Genomic DNA, 24,561 nt, shown 5'->3' with positions numbered 1-24,561 from the left:
AGGTACTCTCCCATGTAATTTCTTACATAAGGTACCTGTCCAATATTACCGCAAAAAGAACTGAGGGGAGCGTCACTTGCGGAACTTGCCGTCTAACTTTTTTGATATCCAATGTCTTTAGTTACCTATATGCCTGAGGGGCAACACACACTATTCTATCACCATCATCAACATCATCAACATAACCAGTCCTCCTCCTCTCTAACCCCAGAGATCACTTCTTTTACTCTGGCAGAAAACACCCGCCAGTCATCATGGCGACTGCCACCCTCACCATGCCGGACCCGACCAAGCGTCGGCAGCCCAAGAACCTCAAGATGCCCTCTGAGAGCGAACGAGCCATGCGCGCCTGTGCTGAAATTGCCAGTGCTCTGATCCAGGACTACGAGGCCCAGAGCGACGGCGCAGCACCGAAGAAGGACATCAATCTGAACAGTCTTCGTGGACAAATTGCCAAAAAGTACAAGCTCGCCAGCCAACCTCCACTGACGGCCATTATCGCTGCGGTCCCCGAGCACTACAAGAAATATGTTCTTCCAAAACTCATTGCCAAACCAATCCGTATGTCAATTCTCTGCCATAGAAGCCCGAACTTCAATGACCTTAAATTAATCATGTTCTCCTCTTAGGAACGTCCTCCGGTATTGCCGTTGTGGCAGTTATGTGCAAACCTCACCGATGCCCACACATTTCCTACACGGGCAACGTCTGCGTCTATTGTCCCGGTGGCCCAGACTCTGACTTTGAATACTCGACGCAATCCTACACTGGCTACGAGCCGACATCGATGCGTGCCATTCGTGCGCGCTACGACCCTTACGAACAAGCCCGCGGACGAGTCGACCAGATCAAATCCCTAGGCCACAGCGTCGACAAGGTCGAGTACATTATCATGGGCGGCACATTCATGTCTCTTCCAGAGAGTTACCGAGAGGAATTCATCTCGCAACTGCACAACGCACTGAGCGGCTACCAAACGAACAATGTCGACGAAGCCGTCGAGGCCGGCGAGATGAGTAACATCAAATGCGTCGGCATCACCATTGAAACCCGCCCCGACTACTGTCTGGACACACATCTCAGCAGCATGCTTCGATACGGCTGCACTCGTCTCGAAGTCGGCGTGCAGTCTCTCTACGAGGACGTCGCGCGAGACACGAACCGCGGCCACACCGTTGCAGCCGTCGCCGAGACATTCAAGCTCGCCAAAGACTCGGGTTTCAAAGTCGTCAGCCACATGATGCCGGATCTGCCCAACGTCGGCATGGAGCGCGACCTCGATCAGTTCCGGGAATACTTTGAGAACCCCGCCTTCCGAACCGACGGTCTCAAGATCTACCCCACCCTCGTCATCCGTGGAACAGGTCTCTACGAACTCTGGCGAACAGGCAGATACAAGAACTACACCCCCAACGCACTGATCGACCTCGTGGCGCGAATCCTCGCGCTCGTTCCACCATGGACCCGTATTTACCGCGTGCAGCGCGACATCCCCATGCCGCTCGTCACATCGGGTGTCGAGAACGGCAACCTGCGCGAACTGGCACTCTCCCGAATGAAAGATTTCGGAACCACCTGCCGCGACGTGCGCACTCGCGAAGTCGGCATCAACGAAGTCAAGAACAAAATTCGCCCATCGCAAGTCGAGCTCGTGCGCCGCGACTACGTGGCCAATGGCGGCTGGGAGACCTTTCTGGCGTACGAAGACCCGAAGCAGGATATCTTGATTGGTCTCCTGCGTCTGCGCAAGTGCTCGTCCACACATACGTTCCGGCCGGAATTGACTGGCCAGCAGAGCAGTCTGGTGCGCGAGCTCCACGTGTATGGTACTGCCATTCCTGTCCATGCCAGAGACCCCAAGAAGTTCCAGCACCAGGGCTACGGTACCCTGTTGATGGAAGAGGCTGAGCGTATTGCGCGTGAGGAACACGGAAGTAAGAAGATTAGCGTCATCTCCGGTGTCGGTGTCCGCAGTTACTACGCCAAGCTCGGATACTGGCTTGATGGCCCGTACATGAGCAAGATGCTGGACGATGAAAAGGATGATGATGCCGAAAGCGAGAGCGATGATGAGTAGAACATACATGAACTTGGGTCGTTTCTCTTTTATAACAGTTATTTTTGGGAAAGTCTAGGGTGGTCTTATGCATCACATGTGCATTCTAAGGCGTTTAAGAGGGTCGTATCTTTGGGGGCGGAAACGGCGTTGGTACTATGTATTCACAATCTTCCCCGCCAATTTTTGTGGCGGGTATATCAAAACGGATCATCAAAGTATCCTTGCATATAGAGAATGACTAAGATCCCTCACGTGTCATTGACTGTATTGAATGTTGCGGAATTGCACGCAAGGAAATGAAAATGGCTGTCTTGGTATTAATGATTTAATCAGATCTTTCAAAGAGAAGAAAAAGTAAAAGTTGAAAAGTCATGCTAGAGAACCCCCTAAACTCCTGCTGTCAAAATAAATCTACAACTAGAGTAGAATGAACATTCGTGGCCGTTGTGAAATTCTGAAGATATTCACAAACGATAAACATGGCGTTCTATGCAGTCGAGAAGAGTGGATAGTCGATCTGCTTGAGGCACCCTCTTCTGCCCATGCTGTCTTTGCAGTTTAATCACGAAAGCGAGATTGCGCCCCGCCGACTTTCTCGCATGTGCAGGAACGCTTGGAAGCCGCAGAAAACGAGGAATACCTGGAGATTTCAAGATCAGCAACCATTACTAGCAAGACTTTCCGTCGCTGTCTCAAGGTAGACAAGCGACCGAGAAAAAGAAAAGAAAAGGAAGGGTAAGCTTACACCGTAGATGACAACAGCACCAAATATAGATCCAGCAACAGCCTTGCCATCGACTGGGTCTTCCGTCGAGCCGACCATCGCATGGTGCTCACGCTATTAGCGAAGAACAATAAAGTTAGCATCTTGCTTTACTCGAGAGTATTGGCCGTGTAAGCGTGGGGTCATCGTCCGGAGCAAGCAGCGTCCCCTATCTTTGCATCATGCCTATATCCCCACGAGGTGTGACTTTCGAACAGGTCGATATATAAAGGCACGGTACAGTCTAGATGGCGGGATACTTGGTGGACGAGATTCAAATAATTCACCAGGGGCTTTGCCACGCAAGACGACTATTGGAGACAAAACTCTTGTAGATAAAACCCGGGAAATTCAAAGAGAACGTACGCTGAACAAGCTGCCGATGATCGACAGAATGACGATGGCAAAAACGGAGACCACGATACTATATGAGGAAACAGAAGTTAGTAGTTGTTAAGATGCATGATGAAAGTGGTATCAAAGCCAAAACGACCATCGGTCTGGGTTTCTTGGAATTCGGATTTATCTTTTTTGCCGTTCTAAAAATGGGTAACGCACCAGCTCCATGCATTCAGGGCAGAGACAACAGGCTTCATCTTGGCGGAAATAAAAGTGTCGGGCTGATAAGATTGGTTGGTTGATCGGTAACGGTAGCTTTTCCTTCTACCGTTTGGTGTATAAGGTATGCAGGTATTACTGTAGATGCTGACAGCTTCTTCGATGAATGGATTTAACCCGATATTGCGTGGTTTGTAGCCGAGGACGAGGAGGAGATTGATATTGTCGCAAAGCTGGATAGTGACGAAGTTGAGGTCGATGAGCGATTGGGGTGACGATTTCTTGGCGAGCGTTTGCCCTGTGAGGTCCTCGGTCCTTGGTGCCTACAGCACTACCCCTCGCCAGTCGCGTTCGCTTCCCACGTTCTCGGTCCTTGCCGCTTCCGTCCCCTCAGTTTACGGGTTTGCAGGTGAAGTCTATGAGGTCGAATAGTAGCTTGGGAATTTGCCATTACATATGTGGATTTAGACGTTGGATATTTTCTACATGGATGTTTAAACGATGATATTTTTCTGCTTTCCAGACTAATCTATTTATTATTATTTATAATTTTAATTATATATACCAATGAAATTTCTCCTTATTTTCTGGATGCCATTTTCCTTTTATTAATAGGTCGATCCGTATATCATTTGTAAAACAGACAATCCGCTCACAGCACATGTAGTTTTGATCTTTGTAGAAAAACAAGACCAATTTTGACAGAAGAGAACATTTATTGGTATCAGTAGAATTTATGTACAAAATCTTACAAAATATTTTAACCCCGAAAGAGGGCTCAGTAGGGTTTATCCTCCCATTATGCGTTTTGTTTGTTCCATGCAATGCAATCCTCGAATTTGACTCCCGACCCACCAAAAACATCTAGTGCACTGCCAATAGTCAAATCCACTCTACCATTGCTTAGCCGCTTGACATTATCAAGATCTTGCAGGTTCCGGCCACCGCCAGCGTACGTGACAGGAATGGCGCACCACTCCGAGAGCTTCTTGACCAACTCTTCATCAATTCCGCGTTGCAGACCTTCGTTGTCGGCGGCGTGGATTAGAAACTCTGAACAAAATGGTTCCAACAGCCTGATGGTTTCTAATGACAATCGATCTCGTCAATAATGTCATTCAATATGAGGATACACCCCATTCGAGGAGTTTAGCGGCCGCAGTATCCCTACTTACCCTGGTTGACCTCCATGTCTGTGATGGTCTGCCATTTGTTCATGGCAACAAACCATAAATCGCCTCTTCTCCGACAGCTGAGATCGATGACGAGCTTGCTCTTATCGTTTCCGAGGGCCGCAAGCACAGCCTGCAGGCGTTCCATGGAGAATTTTCCATCTGGGAAAAGGTAGGATGTGATGATTACCTAGGGAAGAGATAAAACCTCAGTATGCATGGTAGAGCAATATTAAACATTTTAAAAGTTCAAGAGTGGTATAATTTCTGAAAGATCAAAGCGTAATTGTCCGTCCGCTTGGCAATTTACCTTTTCCGCACCCCACTCCATCCATTGAGCTGCATTCTTATCCGTAATTCCACCACCGACCTGTAACCCTGATGGCCACGCTGCCAGTGCCTCCTTGGAAGCGTCCTCGTTTCCTGGACCAAGCATGATAACATGCGCACCGCTCAAGTCATTCTCTCTGTATAGCTTTGCAAAATGCCCCGCAGGCAGTTTTGAGACATAATTGGTTTTGAGAGAGGAGTCAACGTCTGTCAACGTTCCGCCGACAATCTGCTTGACCTGGCCCGAGTGTAGGTCTATACACGGTCGAAATCGTGTCATTGCGACGATCTAAATGCTATTCAAGGCAGTGAAATGCAAGTGCTCTCTGTTTTCCCCAGAACTCCAGTTATAATTTGGAGGGGTACTCTGCCACAGAACAGCCGACACGGAGATTTCCGCACTCACCGCCTTCGGCTCTGAATGCTTTGGCAGGAATTTATCCTGAAAAGTTCCGGGGAAAGTTGTAGCAACGAAGCATACACTACGTTCATAACACAATAATGTCGTCTTCGTCGCGCAGCGCCGTAGCACCGAAAACGCTGGGCAAGAGAAAGCGGCAAACCAATGAATCAAAAGCAAAAGTAAATGGAATTAAGAAAAGTGCAGGCCCTAAAATACAGACAACTAGAGAGCCTTCGGCAGAGGAAGAAGAATCCGACGCATACGAAGTGTTTCGACGACATTTTGAGTCACAATTCAAGCCAATAGAAGAGGACTTGCGCCCAAAGCAACCGAAGGTTGAGGAGAAACAAGCGGACAATGACGATGAAGAGGATGAGGAAGACGAAGACTCCGACTGGAGCGGAATCTCTGACGGTATGCTTAGCTAGTTTTGGCCCATGGAACATATAACTGACATATTTGCGCTGCATCAGATGAAGGAAAAAGAAAGGTAGAAGTCGTGGAGCACACGGGAAAGCCATCAAATTCCAACGAATACGATGATCTGGCAGCTAAAGAAGAAATGAAAGCATTTATGGTACGCAACATTTCCGACTTATCCGTACTTTGAACCAACTTTCTTACCCATAACAGTCTTCCAAACCGCCAACTGCAGCGAGAAAGCCGATACCAAAACCTCAAAAATCAAAAGAGAACTCAGAAGACGAGAACGACGAGGCAGCCAACCTCAAGAACGACCTCGCGCTGCAGCGCTTGTTGCGCGAATCCCACCTCTTGGATTCAAATTCGTCACTGGATCCGACAGGGAAAAATCGACACAAGGCACTCGATTTACGTATACAAGCTCTTGGATCAAACTCTTCTATCATGACGCAAGAGAAAATGCCCTTGTCTCATCGAAAAGGAATCATGGCGAAAGCCAGCGAGCGAGAGGAGAAGCGCCGCCGAGAAGCGCGTGAAAACGGTATCATTCTCGAGAAGCCCAAGCTCACGAAGCGCAAAGATGCAGAATCTCGACGAGAAAGAGGCGTTGGAGGTCCTGGTGTAGGTAAATTTCGCGGTGGCATGTTGAAGTTGAGTAAGCGTGATATTGCCGACATTGAGGGACCAAAGAGAATGGCAAAGGGCAAGAAGGGCAGGAGGTAGAGCCAAAAGCCATTGATTCATGTTCATTTCTCTGCTTTGCAGCATGAAGGCCCGAGCATTTGCCCCCGATCAGCACCATTTCTTGGCTTATACCCTCGTCATACATTTTGTGCATCAAACTATTGTTCTATACCTAAGATTCTACTTTTTCCAATTTTCTTGTATAATTTTTGACATTTCTGCCCACACCGAGATATTAGCATGCTAATTAACGCATCAAACCAATCTCGATTGCCTGGCTTGAAAGGTATACTTCACAAGCTTGATGTTGCTGGCGACATGGCTAGAGTGGAAGCAAAGAAGTTGCGGGGAATTGACATCTGCCCTGCTTCTGGATCTGCTGTGCTTTCAAGTTTGGACCATCAATCAGTCTTCAAATCAACACGAATTCAACAGCAAACTTTCGCTTTCGACCACTCTGTCTTTGGCCCCACGTATCCATGTATTGAATCTACTACATCGCACGAGCCCGACTATTTCAAGCCAGCAAAATTTAATCTCTAGACGCAGGCACCCGGCATACAGTACAATCCCTATTCATGGCCACGTCTGCAATGCATGTATCGTGCACAGAGGCGGTTATGCATATACGCGAAAAGCTCGATCGAGTTTTCATTGAGCTTAGGGTACTAATGTAACTTACCCATATGAGCTGAAGAGAGAATGGCAAAGTATGCACCACGATATATTGCAGAGCATACGGTGGCCAACAGCGCCTAGAGACCAAAGCGTTTGGCCAAGCAGTAAAGCAATCAAGCAGTCAAAAGGTCAAACATTGCGCAAAGCTAAATTAAGAATACAGCAGGTCCCTAGATACGTTAACCTTAGGTCGACTATTCTAGTTTGACTGTGAGGCTGTACGGAGTATAGAGTACACATGGAAAGATGAAACAGCCTCTTTGGTTTGGGGGAAGTGGGGAAGGGGGGGGGGAAGCTTGCCCGGGAGCAGGAACGAAAATACTTGAAACATGGCGCCATCTGGATTGTCTGAAACGCTGCCGGCTATTGCTCGGCCCCTTTTTAGTCTACAGTGCAGTAAACTTAATGCAGCAATGCAGGTGGCTGGTGTGGTCGGGAATCAGAGTATGCAGTACAGTCATCATATTCTTAGAGAAGGACAGAAAGCAAACGACCTGATCTAGATCGTACACGCGCTCAATGATAATTGATTGTGGGTTGGCTAGACAAGTAGCACGAGGTGAGGTAACTACAGTATTCGAGGTTGTTTGCATTCTAAGCGTTTGTAAGGCTTCTTACTAAGGGTTTTGCCTTTGATCAAATCGAGACTCTTGTGATGATTTGTTTACGACATCACTTGGTCGTTGAAGGTCTGGCTGCTTATGGATATCAAAAATAAAATGTCACTCGTGCTGACGAATTGATAAATGCTAAAATTTAACGTGATAGAGCTGTTACTAGATTCCTGGATCATAAACTGGGCAGGACAAACGTCTTGAGCATGCCAAACTGCGTGTACAATACTTCAAAACCAAGATGTCATTTTCAGTGTTTACATTCGCGAGCATCGCGATCAGCAAGCCGCAATTACGTACTCCGTACGTTTTTTGCTCGTCTCTTCACCGACAAAGCAAGGGCAAATGGGACGATTACAATACTGGGATGATGACTAGCACCATGATTTTGCCAAGAAACGCCGCGGAGAAATAGGTTGCCTTACTAGGCCAGAGAGAATAGATGCGACTTGCTCGCAGGTGTCTTCGCCGGCCGATTTCCTATGCCCCTCGGCCGAGATGTTCATCACTACGGAAGATTTTCGGATTGTCATTTGATTGAGCTGTGGCTAACCGTGTTAATTCGATGTGCTTGCGATTGAGATGGCAGAAAGGAGTACTGACAGAACGGGCAAAGTTCCTTTGGATGCTCTCTTGTGTACCACAGTACCGGAGTACACTCAACAAGCTCATTGCACTGACCGGTTGGACCAAGTGTCTCTAGTACCAACGGTAAAGATACAGACAAGGGTAGCCCCCTGGTCGTGTAATTTCGCCATGCGCAGGGTTTAACGGCGTCGCTCCCGTACTGGCCAGCTTTTGGCCAAGCGATGGCGATCGACGGTGTCTCTGTCTCCGGAGAAAACTGAACGATGATATACTCCGGTAAGGGGCCATGTTTGGACATAGATGATTCGATCATGAGTGTTTGCGGAGAGCTGGTTGAGCTTCGGCACGAAAGACGGAGAGGAGGAATACTCGTGCTCAAGCTCGTGCTGTTCCACTTTCTCATGTCGCTACCCACTTGGAACACTACCCGGAGAGAACTCGTCGCGGACAAGAAAAGAAAAAGCAAAGCAATCTCGCTTGGATGTCTCTGATGATCATCTCTGGTTGTTTGCTTTGGTAGTTCAATCAGTCTACGGAATGTTAGTGATTAGTTTCCCGTGGTTTTCGGGAGTTGGAAAGACAATATGACTCCAAAAAGGGATGAATTCAAGACAGATGCTAGACCTTTCTCTGGCAGGAAGAGGCAGCAGCCCGTAGTCTTGCTGCTTTTGTCGAAAAAATTCCCGATAGATAGGGATCAGGTTGGCTAGTAGTGTTGATCGTATGTTAAGCTGTGATCGACATGGCATTCTATTGCCTCCGGTCATCGGTAGTTGAGAGCAGAATAGAATCTAGCCGGATAGCCTGATGATGAGCTCGAAGTTTACCTGGTCATGGGGAAATTTCGAAGGTGCGCATTTGATTTTGTTCTTGTCGGTCAAGGCTCCGACGACGATCATCTATCTAGCGATAAATTACTTTCCCCCCCCTTGGACTTGTGAGGCTCACATGTCTGCGATGGTGATGGTTCGACGTCCCGTTGGACGGCGTCAATGGCCCATGGCCCTAGGCAGCCACCATTGCAAGTCGGTCCTCAAGAAGCTGCATGTTTGCGGGAGGGTACAGCCTGCGAGTATCTTGTCACGTTTTGGTCAACGGTCATATCCCGGTATTCGAAGCCTGTGTCGTCGTGGGAATTGCCGTCCTGCGAATTGCACTTGCTACCGTACCTGCGCCTTTAGCACCCTGCCTCAGGTACCTTCCTCTTGCAGCAAGCGAATGAGGTCTACTCGGTCTCATGATTTGGGAGATGGACGTGAACCTGTTTAGCTGGAACGCAGCGCCCACCTAAGGTATACAAGTGTATTCGTTGAAGCTACACATAACGTACTTGACATTTACCGCTGCCAGCGACATGTAATAGAGGCGCCTAAGAGAGAGTTGGAGTATTACGGGCGTCTCGCTGGTGTTCCTTGGCCGAGCAATCTTTGACAGTTGGAAGCGCCCATGCTATTCTGGCCGAGTCAGACCTGCTGCTACAGCGTCGTTTTCCACCAGAAAAGGGTCGCCCTAACTGAGACACCGCGCGACAGCTCGTTGACCGGAATAGCTACGCGGAGACGAGCCGACAACGAACCATGGATCATCCACTACTTTCTGCTGTCGTTGCCGCTCTGTCCCACTTGCTAGGAATTTGCTAACCAAAGGAGAGGCAAAAAGCTTTGCGTAGCTCTCAAAGGCGCATCGCCAGAGTGGATTCCTGTTCTTGAGCGCTCGGTCTGTTGGACCAAATCCAATAATAGACTTTGTATGCATGTTTTTCCAGTCATGTCTCCTCAATGCGAGCTTTTTACGATCCGTTGAGCTAACCTGCTAAGACTCTGATCGGTCTTATTTTTGTTTCTTTTCTAATCAGTAGTCTATGGAAAATATTACGGGCCATGTTTCTTTGGTTCCCACCATGGCTGACCTTTCCGAACCCCACCAGCCACCGGAAGCCACGGTCACCATGTCTTTTGGCTTTCCCGTCAGGCGAAAATTATATTAACGTTTTATTATTGTGGGTGCCAGCAGACCATTCAATCGCGCACTCACTTCATATTTGCGTGCCTCTTGGCTTTTTTTACACCGAGGGCAGTAGGTAACTTGACCAGAAGTGGTTACGCGAGCTTGGCATACGCGACAGAATAGGTCTAGCGTGTAGACTACGGCTCCGATTCCACGTCAACCCGCTCGATCCTGCTTTCCCACGCCGTGAGGCAGTCAAGCAGAATACTAGCTGACTGTTAATAGTATGACCGCTGTTATACATACAGTAGCTCTGTACATGTCGAGATGCCTGCTGTTAATAATATAGCGTATAAACCGTACAATGCTGGCCGGTGGTGCTTTTTTGACATGAAATTGCCCCACTTTACTTGTCTCTTCTTCGGTGTTTTTGGATGGCATTTTATGGCATAATCCCTGCCCACTCTGCCAAAGAGGTAACATTGTCGTTTTCCCTCTACCCAGGTATCTCTTGGCCAATCCCTCAATTGACATTATTTGCACTTTTCCTACTCGTAGAGGGACTTGGAGGAGGTTCTGGCACGATTGCTTAGCACAGAATATCTTGGGTTTGACAGGGTTGGCTCTGTGGTGCATGTACCGCTGTACCGAGAAAGGCTAGAACGGGAGGAAAACAGGGTCTCTTTGCGAGTCGCAATCTGCCCCTGGCGGTTGTTTCAACTCGCTGTCCCTCGTTCCTTCCCAGTTCTGTCTCGTCCCGTCCTCTCCGTCTGTCCCTTCCTGATTCTCTTTCGTCGGTTCGTGACGGGACTGAAACCAACACGTCCACCAACCACATCGTCTCTACAGGGGGGCCAGGGGTGCGTGCTGGACTGTCGGCCATTTTGTGGGGGCAAAACACTCCCGACACACATACGAGACTACTCAGAAACATCCTCTCTCATGGTACAAACTATACCGTACTTGCTCCTACAAGAACCCAACTGCAGTCGAACCACCATCGTGCTTCTAAATCTGAAGCCTGGCCCTCATCCCCTTGTCTTCGCTCTTTTCCCTTTTCTTTCTCCCCCCCCGAATTCTCAAAATCTCAAAGCAATTTTCCATTGCGCTTTTGCCCCCCCTGATTTCAACTCCGCGATATCCCGCTGGTCGTCGACTGATCCGTTTCCTCTTTAGCTCCCCCTAACTTCCACTCAAACTTGCCCGACTTTAACTCCCCCCTTCCCCTTCAAACGTCACTTACTTTCAACCCCTTCGATTTTCCTCTTTCTTCTTGCTCTTACTCTTACTCTTACTCTTGCTCTCGCGTCTCCCTCCTTCCTCCACCGTTTCCAAAAAGTCCTCTGCACCCCCAGTCTACGTGTCGCAGGTTCGTCATCAGTCTTTCGTTGTGTCGCAACACAACGTTCCCTGGGGCCAGTTCGCTTTTTACCCTCTCGTTTCTTGCTTCGTGCTTCGCTTTGGCGACTATTGTGGTCTACGACCCACCGTCGCCTCTCGTCGCTCCTCTGCTGTGATCAGTTCTTCCCCAGGTGGGATCCGAGATCCGGCTCTTCGATCAATCGTTCTGTCAGACTGCGAGGCCGGCCCTCGTGAGACGATACACTTGCACTTCATTACCACTTCAATCTCTTTCGACACTCGATACCGGTGCTTCCGCTCCGACTTTTGGCCTGGTCTCTGTTCCTGCCTACTAATCGCGTACTCCGCTGCACTCTTTCCTTCTCTCTCTCTCTCTCTGTGCGCGCGCCCAACACGCTGCACTTTGCCGACATCTGCGGCGTCGCCGATCCTCCGCGTTCAGCACCCCGGATCCCCGACCACGGAGACGTGCTTGTTCGGCCGGTAGCCGACAACTCAGGAACCTCCTGCCCGTATACACGGTATATATTCATATCTATATATAATATTACTTTTCCCAATTGGCCATCATGACCACTACACAAAAGCCCGAAACGTTTATGCTTTCAAGTGAAGCACAGCAGAGCCTTCCACAAGATGCGCAGGTAGCACTTCAGCAGGTCGATAATCGTTAGTGTTCCAACTCTGCCGCGAGTCGCATCAACCCAATTTGCTGACATCTTTTTCTTCCAATCCAGTAAAATACTTTCTTATTTCTGCTCCCGTCGATTGGGCGCCTGATCAATATATTCGTCGATTCCTATTACCCACGGGCGAATATGTCTCGTGCGTGCTTTGGTAAGGCAACATTCCTCTTCACTTGCTCGAGCGCCTCAACACTCTTATGCGCAGTCCGCATTCAAAGTCGGAATCTCTGTGTTAACACGGAGACCTTACAGGAATAATCTTTTTCACGTCTCTGGCACCGACATTGTACGGTGCCTCTCGTTTCGTTTCCAGGCCTTTGGGCGCCCCGTAAAGAATTCCAAAAAGTTCGAGGAAGGCATCTTCTCCGACCTGCGTAACCTCAAGGCTGGTACCGATGCGTCGCTCGAGGAGCCCAAGAGCCCCTTTCTGGACTTTCTCTACAAGAACAACTGCATCCGTACGCAGAAGAAGCAAAAGGTCTTTTACTGGTATAGCGTGCCGCATGACCGCCTTTTCCTTGACGCTCTAGAGCGTGACCTCAAGCGCGAGAAGATGAGCCAGGAGCCCACCACTGTCGCCGTCAACGAGCCTGCTCTCTCCTTTGAATTTGACTCGTCCCAATCGCTCTTTGAACAGCTCACCAAGGCCCAGCAGGCCAATACCTCTTCCTTTGCTGCCGCAGCCGCTGCGGCCGCAGCCACCACCAATGCGGCCGTAGCTGTGAATTACTCGCAATCCAATTCACCGGTGATGCGCGCCATGGACTCGATGCCTCCGCCGCCCACGGTTCCCCAGCCGATGGGCGCGCTTGTGCCAGATGATGTTCATCAGATGGCCATCTACACCGCGGCACCTCTGCCCATGTCGGCTGCTTTGCCCCACGGACACTTGGTGAAGCGAGAGCTCGATGGCATGGCCCTTTCTCGTGCCCAGCCTCGCCATGCGTCCATGCCCGCGTATATGGAATACTCGCCAGCACCTTCATTCGTCTCGTCCCATTACGAGGATTATAGCAACCGTGGTGTATCCTTTGAACCTCTGACTCCACCTCAGCAACCGATGCCCCTCGGAGCCGAACCGGCATACATTGCCAACGAGGATACTGGCCTTTATACCGCCATTCCCGACGTTGGCGCTTCGACTGCTTATGGTAACATGGTCCAGCTGCCACCCTCAAATCTTGCGGGTTCTCAGTATGGCGGCATTCGCACGTTTGGCGGAGGCGTCCCGGCAAACAACCCGTATGGCATGCTGGAAGGTTCTCCAACCTATAAGCAGCGTCGTCGAAGATCTCCTGGAATGGGAATGGGCATGGGAATGGTCGCTGTTGGAGGCAGCGTTGTTAACCCTCACGCTCCCCTTCGACCGAGTGACCTGCGGCGATCTGTGTCCAGCTCGGTTGTACCAATGCCGGACGGTATTGAGTCAATGCGTGCATCACCACAGGTGCAGCCCAACCACTATGCAGGCATGGCGCAGCCAAAAGAACTGATTGACCTGTCTCGGAATACAACGCCCATGCCAACTCTCGAAGCTAGCCCGGCTCCGATAGGACTGATGCAGCCACATGGGGATCTGAGTCATGTTTCCTGTGCGCCTGGAGCTGAACTCGAACATCCAGTCCACAGCAGTCCTGCGATTCGGCCAATGCCTGGTGTATTGCGCCGCGCCCGCAGTGCAACTATAACCGATATGGGCCCCTATCCCCACAAGTCCCATTCTTGCCCAATTCCTTCCTGTGGGCGTCTCTTCAAGCGTTTAGAGCATCTCAAGAGGTATGCTATGCTTTTTTTCCCTTTTTGATCTTTCGTTCTAGTCATCATCATGAGGGCGTGCACACTGACGGGTTTTTTTCCTTTGAACTTCAGACATGTGCGCACTCATACTCAAGAGCGTCCTTATATTTGCAAAACTTGCAACAAGGGATTCTCTAGATCGGACAATCTGGCACAGTATGCACTATCCTTCCCTGACAGTTTCTGTGGCCGATCAAGAGCTAACACCTCATTCAAGGCACCGTCGCATTCATGAACAGCAAATGGACGGAGAGGGTGATGGCAACTATGACAGCAATAATAACACGAATGATGAAGGCGAGGACGTGGATGCAGTCAACGAAGAAGACAATAATGAAGATTCTGCATCTGGTGCCTCGCCCAATGACATCTCCCAAAGCCCTGCGCGCCACAATCCACCTCCTGGTCAAACACGTGCTCACCAGCAATACCTCCAACATCATGCACCTAGCACTCTGCTCCACAATGGTGCCAACCACTCAATGTCTATGCCCATGACGACAAATCCAGGCATGTCGATGCCGGCTCCGAGCCAGCTTGTCTCTGCCGCTCAGATGCTACATCAACACATATAGTGCATATACCCTCATACTTGCTTCTTTTATTATTGAGTTTCTGCATGTATTGCATGATCTTCATTTATTAGCATTTGCATGGGTGCATTGGGTTGGATTTCTGATATACTATATATATACATATAATTGTGCCTTATTTAATCGTCTGTGGGCTATGGCCCCTTTATATCTTCCGTTGACGTTTTACAATAGAGGGGGTTCGTGAAATGGATCAATATCGCTTTCCCATTGTATTGTTCATATATATAATGCTACTGTAAAGTACATTAATATTGCTCGCATGATGATATGCAAGTATATAGCCTTTTTAAACCGCTTCTTTGACCGTCTTTTGCTCCTACGTCTTTGCTTTAGTTTCATCCTATATATTCGTAACAATCAAACATTAAATTAGGGTTATGCGACCCGAAATACGAGTACAACAGTAAGGCAGTTCATCATAACAATTTTGTGCAGCCCATGATATTTGTAACACCTGTGCAGTGTTAACGGTGTCTCTATAAGCGAAACGCATTCCTCGCGTAGCCATTTTTCTCCCTCTTCCTGAGCTTTAATGAAGCCCTGCCAGGAAGAATAGGGGACCTAAGGGGAGCTTAGCAGCGGGGGTCCCCTAAGTGTATCGGCTTCTGGCTCTCTGTAAAGAGCCAAACACAGGGCGGTACATGCACTGTATTTCGGCGCGGCTCTTGCCGTTCAGCGACCCGCACCGTAACTGCGCCACTTGGCCCGCATTGAACTATTGCTTATCCTAGCCAAATTAGAGCTTCAACCCCTAAATACCACCACAGCCTGCTGCCATCGTTCGCAGAGGGCGCAACCACAAAGAACCCAGGAGAGGACAGATCTACGGCTTCGTCCTCATTCGATTGTCCTTCCCTTGCTCGGACCAGTCGGTAGTAAATCACAATTGCTCGATCGTTGTGACGGCGCGGACACCCAAGTTGCTCCGGTATTGGAACCAAACTGGACTGGATATAATATCTTCGACGTCCTATTTATTAGTGAGACTGGACGACACGGACAATCAGAACCAAAAAGGTGTATGGGTTCGGTGCTATACAAGATTTTCGAAGACAGCGGAAACAGACGCTATTGAGGCCGGGGATCGCGCAGGATTGTTTGCGCCTGGATGTACTGGGGAGAGACTTGGAAAGTCTAGCAACATCGGTATCATAACCTTGTCCCGAGTATTGCGGATAGACATTCAGGGAATTCGGTTTTCCTTGCATTGAATTTCCAGTGGACTACATTGGCATAGACGGGAATCGAGCATTACCAGCAAACTAAACTATCAACCACGCTCCACGCGACAATTTAACAGACGCTTTCTGAATACGACTATTACTTGCAATCATGATTTCCGGAATCCTCATTTTTAATCAAAAGGGAGAGAACCTCATCTTCCGCGCCTTTCGAAATGACTGCCGGCCGCGCTTTGCTGATGTATTTCGGATCCAAGTCATTTCCAACGCCCAGGTACGATCGCCCATCTTAACGCTGGGATCGACGACATTCAGCCATGTCAAGCACGAGAACATATACTTGGTGGCGGTGACAAAGAGCAACGCCAATGCGGCACTTGTTTTTGAATTTTTATATCGCTTGGTCGGACTGGGAAAGAGTTACTTTGGGAAATTTGACGAAGAGGCTGTGAAGAATAATTTCGTCTTGGTATATGAGCTTCTGGATGGTGAGTGCGAGTTCTTTGGCTTGGGGAATTGTGGACCCCGTAATATCATCTTCTTTGAAATCGCACACTCTTTAGGGTCATCGATCACGATCCTGCATTCCGCCTCCACACAGTTTTCTAAACAGACGCAAAATTACATGAAGGCACCGGATGATTTTGAACGAGAAGATATGCACATCTGGCTATGCGTCAATGGCTAATCGTTTATCAGAGATTCTTGATTTCGGATATCCCCAGAATACAGAGACGGATACGCTGAAGATGTACATCACCACTGAGGGTGTCAAGTCTGAGCGTGCAATGGTAGGTGTAATCCTTGGATCGCAGAGGAAAGAAATTCAACTAATGACGATTAGGAGGACTCATCCCGTATTACGATGCAAGCAACAGGCGCGCTCTCTTGGCGAAGATCCGACATTAAGTATCGCAAGAACGAAGCGTTTGTTGATGTCATTGAAGACGTCAACCTGCTCATGTCTGCCACGGGCAGCATTCTCCGAGCGGACGTCAATGGACAAATAATCATGCGCGCTTACCTCTCTGGTACCCCGGAATGTAAGTTCGGCCTCAATGACCGCCTCCTTCTTGATGGCGACAATATATCCGGTCCCTCGGGAAATCGCGCGGGTACCAAGGCCACTCGCGCCGCTGCCGGCAGTGTCACCCTCGAAGATTGCCAGTTCCACCAATGCGTCAAGCTCGGAAAGTTTGACACTGATCGTATCATCTCATTCATCCCTCCCGATGGAGAATTCGAATTGATGCGTTATCGCGCCACCGAGAATGTCAACCTACCTTTCAAGGTCCACGCTATCGTCAACGAAATTGGCAAGACCAAGGTCGAATACAGCATCGCCATCAAGGCCAACTACGGCAGCAAGCTTTTCGCGACCAATGTTGTCGTGCGCGTCCCCACCCCACTCAACACTGCGCGTATCACGGAACGCACTTCGCAAGGAAAGGCCAAGTACGAACCGGAGCACAACAATATTGTATGGAAGATTCCCCGCTTCACTGGCCAAAGCGAATTTGTGCTGTCAGCTGAGGCGACCCTTACTTCAATGACGAATCAAAAGGCTTGGAGCCGACCGCCGTTGAGCCTCAACTTTTCACTTCTCATGTTTACAAGCTCTGGCCTGCTGGTGCGGTATCTGAAGGTCTTTGAGAAGAACAACTACAGTAGTGTCAAGTGGGTTAGATATATGACTCGGGCAGGCAGCTATGAAATTCGGTATGTTCCCCATTTTGATTCTTGGAATTTTTCTGCATAAGGGTAAAGATAAATGAGCATGGTGCTGATGTGTTGGGCTAGATTTTAATACCGCTCGCGAATATGCTATCGAGCAGCGTGTTGGGGGAAGGGAACCCTGTCTTGGCCCTGATGCTTGCATTTCTGGGAGTTTTGGGCTGCATTTTGATTGTGGCGTTTTGGAAGCACTGTTAGATGGGGCTGATGCTTGATGATGATGGTCTCGGACTTATCACTTGTAATATGTGCTCTGGTTCTTTGTTTCGCTGTGACGCCAATGAGCGACAGAGATTCTCCTTTCAGAATTGCTAGTGATAATATACTTGTATATGGTTTGTATAATAAAGAAGTAGGACAATATGACTATTAGGTTGGTGGGGATGTAGAATACTTTGTTCTTGAAGTGGCAATCTGGCAACAGTGGTGATGATCACTGACGGCCTTGAAGTCGCATATTTCATGTTGGTTGTTGGAGTAAGTCTGATACTCATCGTCGACGTCTCTTTGTCAATAATCTAATTGTAAATACAACCTCAGAGAGCGAACTTTGACACTGCTTGATCTACGCGTCTTGAATGCAGCAACACTGACGTGACGGGACGGGCGACTTCTTGATGGATGATGAATGCATTTTTCCTAATAAGGTATCAGCTGAAACATAAGCGAGAAAACTAAGCCAAAAGCAGCCCTAGAGGCAACAGGCAGCGAGAGTTTCTTCCGACGACGTCTTTCGCCCCTTCCACCTTTGCCAGAGAAGCAAAGACCACACGAGGCAGAGAAAGAAGCCAGACAGTGTGAGAGAGAGGAAGCACAGAGACCATCAGATACCCGGACAATCACCACCACCACAACCACAACCACCCCCCTTCCCCCATAATCATTTGTTGTGGTCACCCCCACGATCATCCTGAGCCTCGTTGGCGCGATATTGATTCTTCTTTATCGCCCGCTAACCGCTCTACACGCTTCCCTTCGCCACGCGTTGGGACCTTTTTCTCACATCACCCTACGATCGTCCCCGTGACGAGGTCTACCCTCTATCTTTCCCGCCAAACGCCCTTTCGCGCTTCCTTTGTCGCATCCGCCGAGCGCGACAACCTCTCCCCAAAGCAAAAAATCAACGATACCGTCAGGACGTCAGCCCACCAACGCTACGTCTACCTGTCTTCCCGATTTTCGTCCTAATTTTCCGACCGGGTGTAGCTAGGTGTCGACAGATGGGGGCAGTGACACCGCGACTGCATTGATCATTGTCGCTGTTGCTGCCGTCGTGGGTTTTCATCGCACCCCGGCTTCTCTCCATCTCCGCCGGCTTCTCTTCATTCACTCGTTGATTCCTTTTCGACCAACCGTATTTTACGCGAATCACTGGGCACCCGATTCCCGTCTGGCATTTTCAGCCAGGGTTTGCGATAACCGCGTTTCCATCAACGCATCACGTCCTGGCTAGGGCGACTATCCTGTAAAGATGGCTTCCGTCCAATCTGCTCCGGCCATTCCCCAGGCCGCCATGTCGCTGCCGCCAAACCTCACCCAGCAGCATGTGCGGGATGTGCATCAGGTAATGTCTCCCACACCCACCCATTACACTAATTTTTTTTTTTTCCCCTTTTTGTTTCTCACCTCTTCCCTCTCTGTTGGTGATCAACCTGGCAGCACTTCTGCAATTTGCATGATATTCCATGGCTGGCGGAACCGTATTAGTTTTGCGGAAAAATGAAGCTAATTCCTCGTTGTAGAAGTTTAATCAGATGAAGCAGCAGGGCGTCCGAGAAGACGACCCAGAGTATATCAAAGCCCACAATTTCCTGATGGCTGTCCAGCAGACCCATCTCATTAACAAACAGCGACAAGCTTTTGCGCAGCAACAACGCCAACAACAGGCGGCACAGCAGCAGCAACAAGCTGGTACTCCTGTCGCTAATGGCGTCAATGGTGAGGGACAACCTTCCTTTAGAGGCTTCTCTTTTGGTCGTTTCCGCGACTAACATGATCATTCTTCTTTGAAACAGGCCGTTCCCAACGTCCAGGTCCTCAGAGCCAAACCCCTTCTGCTGGTGCGCCTGCCAATGCTGCCACACCGATCCCTAACGGCCAGGTCGGCACTCCGCAAAAACCAAACCTCCCTGCGAGCACGAGCTTCACCCCCGAACAATTGTCCACTTTGCGGAACCAAATTCTTGCATTCAAGCTCCTCTCGAAGAATTTGGCTATTCCACCCCATGTGCAACAGCAACTCTTTGCTTCTCAGCAAGCTAAGAGAGCCGCTTCTATCGGTCAGGATATGACTGCCGCGAACGATGCTCTCAATGCCGCTGCGCCGAGCTCCGCTGTCGCTCAAGCCACCCCGACCACTGATGGCGAACATGCGAAACCCGAAGAGCCCGAGCCCCGCAATGGTTATCAGACATTTACCTCGCCTTACAAACATCTTCAACAGTCCATTGGCTACGCCGACCATGGCTTGAGAGACAAGCGATTGATGGTGCCCAGTATCATGCCCGTCGGTGTCGACGTGGATCAGATTCGCGAGGAGCGGGAGCGATTGGTCTACAACCGCATCATGTCTCGCAAGACAGAGTTGGAGCAATTGCCGGCCAATCTTGGCGTATGGGACACCAGCAAATCGGATGCGCCCAACGGGGATGACTCGCTGAAGCTCAAGGCTTTGATTGAATACAAGATGCTGTGTTTGCTGCCCAAGCAGAGAGCGCTTCGACAGCAAATCAGTCGAGACATGATCATGTCGGATAACCTTGCCATGACGGCAAACCGTGCATTGTATCGCAGAATGAAGCGACAATCGCTCCGCGAGGCTCGTATCACGGAGAAACTAGAGAAGCAGCAGCGGGACGCTCGCGAGTCGCGAGAGAAGAAGAAGCAGTATGATCATCTCCAAGCCGTTCTCAACCACGGCCGCGAGATTCAGATGGCTGCTCAGAACCAGCGGCAGCGTGTGCAGAAGCTTGGTCGTATTATGATTCAGCACCACCAGCACATTGAAAAGGAAGAACAGAGACGTGTGGAGAGAACTGCCAAGCAGCGTTTGCAAGCCTTGAAGGCCAACGACGAGGAGACTTATCTTAAGTTGCTCGGCCAGGCCAAGGACTCTCGTATCTCGCACCTCTTGTCGCAGACTGACAATTTCTTGAGCCAGCTTGCGAGTTCCGTCAAAGAACAGCAGCGTTCAGCCGCCGCTCGGTATGGCGAAGGAGAGTTCCCCGCCGAAGAAGAGGAAGAAGGCGAAGAGGTTGATGAGGGTGGCACCAGCCAGATCAATTACTACCAGGTGGCGCACCGCATCCAGGAAGAGGTTAAGGTGCAACCTTCGATTCTGGTCGGTGGTACGCTCAAGGAGTACCAGATCAAGGGTCTTCAGTGGATGATTTCCTTGTACAACAACAATTTGAACGGTATCCTGGCTGATGAAATGGGTCTTGGCAAGACGATCCAGACAATCAGTTTGATTACCTATCTGATCGAGATGAAGAAGCAAAATGGCCCGTTCCTGGTCATTGTGCCGCTGAGTACCCTGACCAACTGGAACCTGGAGTTTGAGAAATGGGCTCCCTCAATTAAGAGAATTGTTTACAAGGGGCCGCCTAACGTTCGGAAGCAGCAACAGCAGCAGATTCGCTGGGGTGACTTCCAGGTGCTACTTACGACATATGAGTACATTATCAAGGACCGGCCGATTCTTTGCAAGATCAAGTGGATTCATATGATTGTCGACGAAGGTCATCGTATGAAGAATACTCAGTCAAAGCTCAGTAGCACATTGACGAGTTACTACACCTCGCGGTACCGACTCATTTTGACCGGTACCCCGTTGCAAAACAACCTGCCGGAGCTGTGGGCACTGCTCAACTTTGCATTGCCAACCATTTTCAAGTCTGTCAAATCGTTTGACGAATGGTTCAATACGCCGTTTGCCAACACTGGTGGCCAGGACAAGATGGAATTGACGGAAGAAGAGCAGCTGCTCGTCATTCGTCGTCTGCACAAGGTTCTTCGGCCTTTCTTGCTGCGTCGTCTGAAGAAGGATGTGGAAAAGGACTTGCCTCAAAAGCAAGAGCGCGTCATCAAATGCAAGTTTTCGGCTCTCCAGTCCAAGCTGTACCGGCAACTGGTCAACCACAACAAGCTCGTCGTCAGCGACGGCAAAGGGGGCAAGACTGGCATGCGTGGTTTGAGCAACATGCTTATGCAGTTGCGAAAGCTTTGCAACCATCCATTTGTGTTTGACGAGGTTGAAGAGCAGATGAACCCGGGCAGGGGCAGCAACGACTTGCTCTGGCGTACGGCGGGTAAGTTTGAGCTGCTGGACCGCATCCTACCCAAATTCAAGGCGACCGGCCACCGCGTCTTGATGTTCTTCCAAATGACGCAGATTATGAATATCATGGAAGACTTTTTGCGACTCCGTGGGCTGAAATATCTTCGTTTGGATGGTTCTACAAAGGCGGATGATCGGTCCGACTTGCTCAAGGTTTTCAACGCACCAGGCTCGGACTACTTTTGCTTTTTGCTCTCGACGCGTGCTGGTGGTCTTGGTTTGAATTTGCAGACGGCTGACACGGTTATTATCTTTGACTCGGACTGGAATCCGCACCAAGACTTGCAGGCACAGGATCGTGCCCACCGTATCGGCCAGAAGAATGAAGTGCGCATCCTGCGACTGATTAGCTCCAACTCTGTCGAAGAAAAGATTCTTGAGCGTGCCAACTATAAATTGGACATGGATGGCAAAGTCATTCAGGCCGGAAAGTTTGACAACAAGTCGACCAACGAAGAGCGGGAAGCGCTGTTGCGAGTCATGCTCGAGAGTGCCGACGCGTCGGACAATCTTGAACAGGATGAGATGGATGATGATGATCTCAACGCCATCATGACCCGTTCGGATGACGAATTGATTGTTTTCCAGAAACTAGATGCCGAGCGTGCCAGGGATCCCAGATATAGTGGCGAAAAGGGTCTTCCGCGGCTAATGGGCGAGTCGGAGCTGCCAGAAATATACATGGCCGATGACAATGCCGTTGTTGAGGAAATTGAAGAAACCATGGGCCGTGGCGCGCGTGAGCGAACTCGTGTGCGGTACGATGACGGCCTTACAGAGGAACAATGGCTCGAGGCGGTTGACAATGACGAGGACACGATTGAAGAGGCAATTGCGCGACGCGACGCCAAAATGGCACGTCGTGCGGCGAACAAGGAGAAGAAGCAGCGTCGGGGGGACCAAGGGCCTGACGAGTCACCGCCGCCGCCTGACCGGGACAGCTCTGAGACACCACAACCCCGCAAGCGTGGCCGCAAGCCGCTCAAGGAGAAGCGCAAGGCGGAAGAAGTGCTTGAAGAGCCAACGCCGAAGCGGAAGCGTGGCCGGCAGTCCAAGGCCGCCATGATGGAAACCTTGACATTAGAAGAAAGGGCGGTTCACCAAAAGATTTTCAACAATGTGTTTGAGCATGTTGTCGATTTGGAAGAGCCGATTACCGGAGAGTTCAATGACGAGGGCGACCAGATTGTCCGCGGCGTTACCGAACATTTTATGAAGCTTCCACCAAAGAGTCTTCCGGGTTACTATGCCATTATTCAGAATCCCATGTGTCTGGATATGATTAGGAAGCGCATCAACAAGGAGGAGTACCAGAGCGTCAAGGAGTTTAGGGATGATCTGCGGACAATGTGTAATAACGCGAGGACATTTAACGAGGATGCCAGTCAACTCTTCCAGGATGCCAATACCATTGAGGTTAGTCACTGCCCCAACTTTTGTGCTATTTTGTGTGGCAAAAGAAGATGCTAATACTGTAACAGGCTGTGTTTAACCAAAAGCTCAAAGATGAATTGGAGAAATACCCCGACATTGCAGCAGCCCTAGGAGATGCTGATGACGCGCAATCCTCGGCGTCTGCGACTGCTGGCATGGACGGCGTGTCGTCGACTGGTCTAGTATCTGGAGCCGATACGCCACTTGGCGGAGCGGCCTCGTCGGTGGGATTTGGAGGAGCACGAGCTCAAACGAGTAGCACACCCACGCCCGGTCCCGGACCGACCAAGCTCAAATTGACCATGGGATCAAAGAGTGGCGGTAGTGGTCCCGGCGCACATGGCCAAAGTCAAGCGTATCCGAATGGAAGAGAAAGTACGGGCATGAGCGATGACGAGTAATGCTGTTGTAGCATCATTTCTGTCCATTTCTGTCCGTTTTTGTCCGTTTTTCTTCCTTTATTTTGTTCTTTTCCTTTGTCTCGTATTTCGTACCATGGGATTTCAAATTTTAAAGCGTGCGGTCACCTTTTTTGCTCTAGGGCAGGGTTCTTTTTTCGTCTTTTCTCTTTCGTCTGTTCTTATTCTTTTCTTACAAATTGGCGTTCTTCTCCATTGTTTTCTTTTTCTTTCCTCCCTTTTTCACCCGCAATACTTTTACATCAAACACTTTGATCTCCTCAAATCAGTACCATTATCTTCTTCTGTCTACCTTTTTTTTTTCCCCTCTATCCTTTTCTTCGCTTGTCTTACTTTATTTTTGCGTTTTTTTTTTTACTTTTTACGTCTCCATTGTTCTTCTACTTCTTCCTCTTCTGTTTCTTCTTCTACTTCTTTTACTTCTCCTGATCTTACCTCTTCGTTTGTCTTTTTCGTCTCTTCAGTTCTCTCTTCTTCTTTTCTTCTCCTTTTTTTCTTCTCCGCTTCTTATTCTCACTACTCGTGACAAATGTACGCTAGTTTCTCATGCCCATGCCCTCGAACTCGAACTTTTCAAGATTCGAGGAATTCTTTATAACATTTATGTTTTAACATTCAAGAGAAATTTAAATTGAAAGTACCAAGTTCAAAATCAAATTCAAAACTTGAATAAAGTGCACGCACACTTATTTTCATGCGAATGTAGATGGTATCCGTGAGTAAGAGTACGTAGTACGTCTTGCAGCGCTTTTTCTTTTTCCCGCCTGAGCCAGACGGAACATTTTGTACTTGGT

At 49.4% G+C, this 24,561-nt stretch overlaps 10 protein-coding genes across 10 annotated transcripts; 7 read left to right on the top strand and 3 right to left on the bottom strand.

Moving 5' to 3' along the window:
- Positions 1-123: 123 nt before the first annotated feature.
- On the top strand, positions 124-2,259 carry L228DRAFT_229708 (elongator complex protein 3). Its single transcript, XM_018330512.1, has 2 exons — positions 124-561; positions 630-2,259. Exons 1-2 carry the CDS (start codon positions 255-257, stop codon positions 2,075-2,077), a joined length of 1,755 nt encoding a protein of 584 aa, XP_018188119.1. The 5' UTR covers positions 124-254; the 3' UTR covers positions 2,078-2,259.
- Positions 2,260-2,304: 45 nt separating this feature from the next.
- Positions 2,305-3,639, bottom strand: L228DRAFT_282667 (hypothetical protein). Its single transcript, XM_018336031.1, has 4 exons — positions 3,381-3,639; positions 3,189-3,246; positions 2,805-2,897; positions 2,305-2,699 (listed from the first exon to the last, which is right to left on the bottom strand). Exons 1-4 carry the CDS (start codon positions 3,416-3,418, stop codon positions 2,622-2,624), a joined length of 267 nt encoding a protein of 88 aa, XP_018188118.1. The 5' UTR covers positions 3,419-3,639; the 3' UTR covers positions 2,305-2,621.
- A 505-nt stretch (positions 3,640-4,144) lies between these two features.
- Positions 4,145-5,197, bottom strand: L228DRAFT_246890 (Phosphoribosylformimino-5-aminoimidazole carboxamide ribotide isomerase). Its single transcript, XM_018332512.1, has 3 exons — positions 4,863-5,197; positions 4,556-4,742; positions 4,145-4,466 (listed from the first exon to the last, which is right to left on the bottom strand). Exons 1-3 carry the CDS (start codon positions 5,160-5,162, stop codon positions 4,180-4,182), a joined length of 774 nt encoding a protein of 257 aa, XP_018188117.1. The 5' UTR covers positions 5,163-5,197; the 3' UTR covers positions 4,145-4,179.
- A 186-nt stretch (positions 5,198-5,383) lies between these two features.
- On the top strand, positions 5,384-6,431 carry L228DRAFT_267954 (hypothetical protein; the record flags this gene model as incomplete). The annotated part of the gene is made up of 3 exons (XM_018335051.1): positions 5,384-5,699; positions 5,759-5,862; positions 5,919-6,431. The coding sequence occupies 3 exons, from the start codon at positions 5,384-5,386 to the stop codon at positions 6,429-6,431; spliced, it is 933 nt and encodes a 310-aa protein (XP_018188116.1).
- Positions 6,432-6,564: 133 nt separating this feature from the next.
- L228DRAFT_128695 (hypothetical protein) lies at positions 6,565-7,183 on the top strand. The gene has a single exon (XM_018329075.1). The coding sequence runs from the start codon at positions 6,697-6,699 to the stop codon at positions 7,048-7,050; it is 354 nt and encodes a 117-aa protein (XP_018188115.1). The 5' UTR covers positions 6,565-6,696; the 3' UTR covers positions 7,051-7,183.
- Positions 7,184-7,836: 653 nt separating this feature from the next.
- Positions 7,837-8,990, bottom strand: L228DRAFT_246887 (hypothetical protein). Its single transcript, XM_018332511.1, has 3 exons — positions 8,897-8,990; positions 8,288-8,802; positions 7,837-8,226 (listed from the first exon to the last, which is right to left on the bottom strand). The coding sequence occupies exons 2-3, from the start codon at positions 8,673-8,675 to the stop codon at positions 8,165-8,167; spliced, it is 450 nt and encodes a 149-aa protein (XP_018188114.1). The 5' UTR covers positions 8,676-8,802; positions 8,897-8,990; the 3' UTR covers positions 7,837-8,164.
- Positions 8,903-9,661, top strand: L228DRAFT_128685 (hypothetical protein). The gene has a single exon (XM_018329074.1). It carries the CDS (start codon positions 9,080-9,082, stop codon positions 9,539-9,541), a length of 462 nt encoding a protein of 153 aa, XP_018188113.1. The 5' UTR covers positions 8,903-9,079; the 3' UTR covers positions 9,542-9,661.
- Positions 9,662-11,747: 2,086 nt separating this feature from the next.
- L228DRAFT_128655 (STE-domain-containing protein) lies at positions 11,748-14,588 on the top strand. The gene is made up of 4 exons (XM_018329073.1): positions 11,748-12,250; positions 12,319-12,418; positions 12,520-14,043; positions 14,137-14,588. The coding sequence occupies exons 1-4, from the start codon at positions 12,151-12,153 to the stop codon at positions 14,297-14,299; spliced, it is 1,887 nt and encodes a 628-aa protein (XP_018188112.1). The 5' UTR covers positions 11,748-12,150; the 3' UTR covers positions 14,300-14,588.
- Positions 14,589-15,992: 1,404 nt separating this feature from the next.
- Positions 15,993-17,641, top strand: L228DRAFT_253093 (clathrin adaptor, mu subunit; the record flags this gene model as incomplete). The annotated part of the gene is made up of 4 exons (XM_018333730.1): positions 15,993-16,329; positions 16,541-16,632; positions 16,686-17,560; positions 17,602-17,641. The coding sequence occupies 4 exons, from the start codon at positions 15,993-15,995 to the stop codon at positions 17,639-17,641; spliced, it is 1,344 nt and encodes a 447-aa protein (XP_018188111.1).
- A 1,447-nt stretch (positions 17,642-19,088) lies between these two features.
- L228DRAFT_238499 (putative RSC complex subunit) lies at positions 19,089-23,749 on the top strand (the record flags this gene model as incomplete). Its single annotated transcript, XM_018331055.1, has 4 exons — positions 19,089-19,139; positions 19,318-19,513; positions 19,591-23,330; positions 23,396-23,749. 4 exons carry the CDS (start codon positions 19,089-19,091, stop codon positions 23,747-23,749), a joined length of 4,341 nt encoding a protein of 1,446 aa, XP_018188110.1.
- Between the last annotated feature and the right edge of the window lie 812 nt (positions 23,750-24,561).

This window comes from Xylona heveae (assembly GCF_001619985.1).
Source record: "Xylona heveae TC161 unplaced genomic scaffold L228scaffold_5, whole genome shotgun sequence".
NCBI lineage: Eukaryota > Fungi > Ascomycota > Xylonomycetes > Xylonales > Xylonaceae > Xylona > Xylona heveae.
The sequence above is the reverse complement of the archived record's forward strand: the minus strand, read 5'-3'. Positions and strand labels throughout refer to the sequence as shown.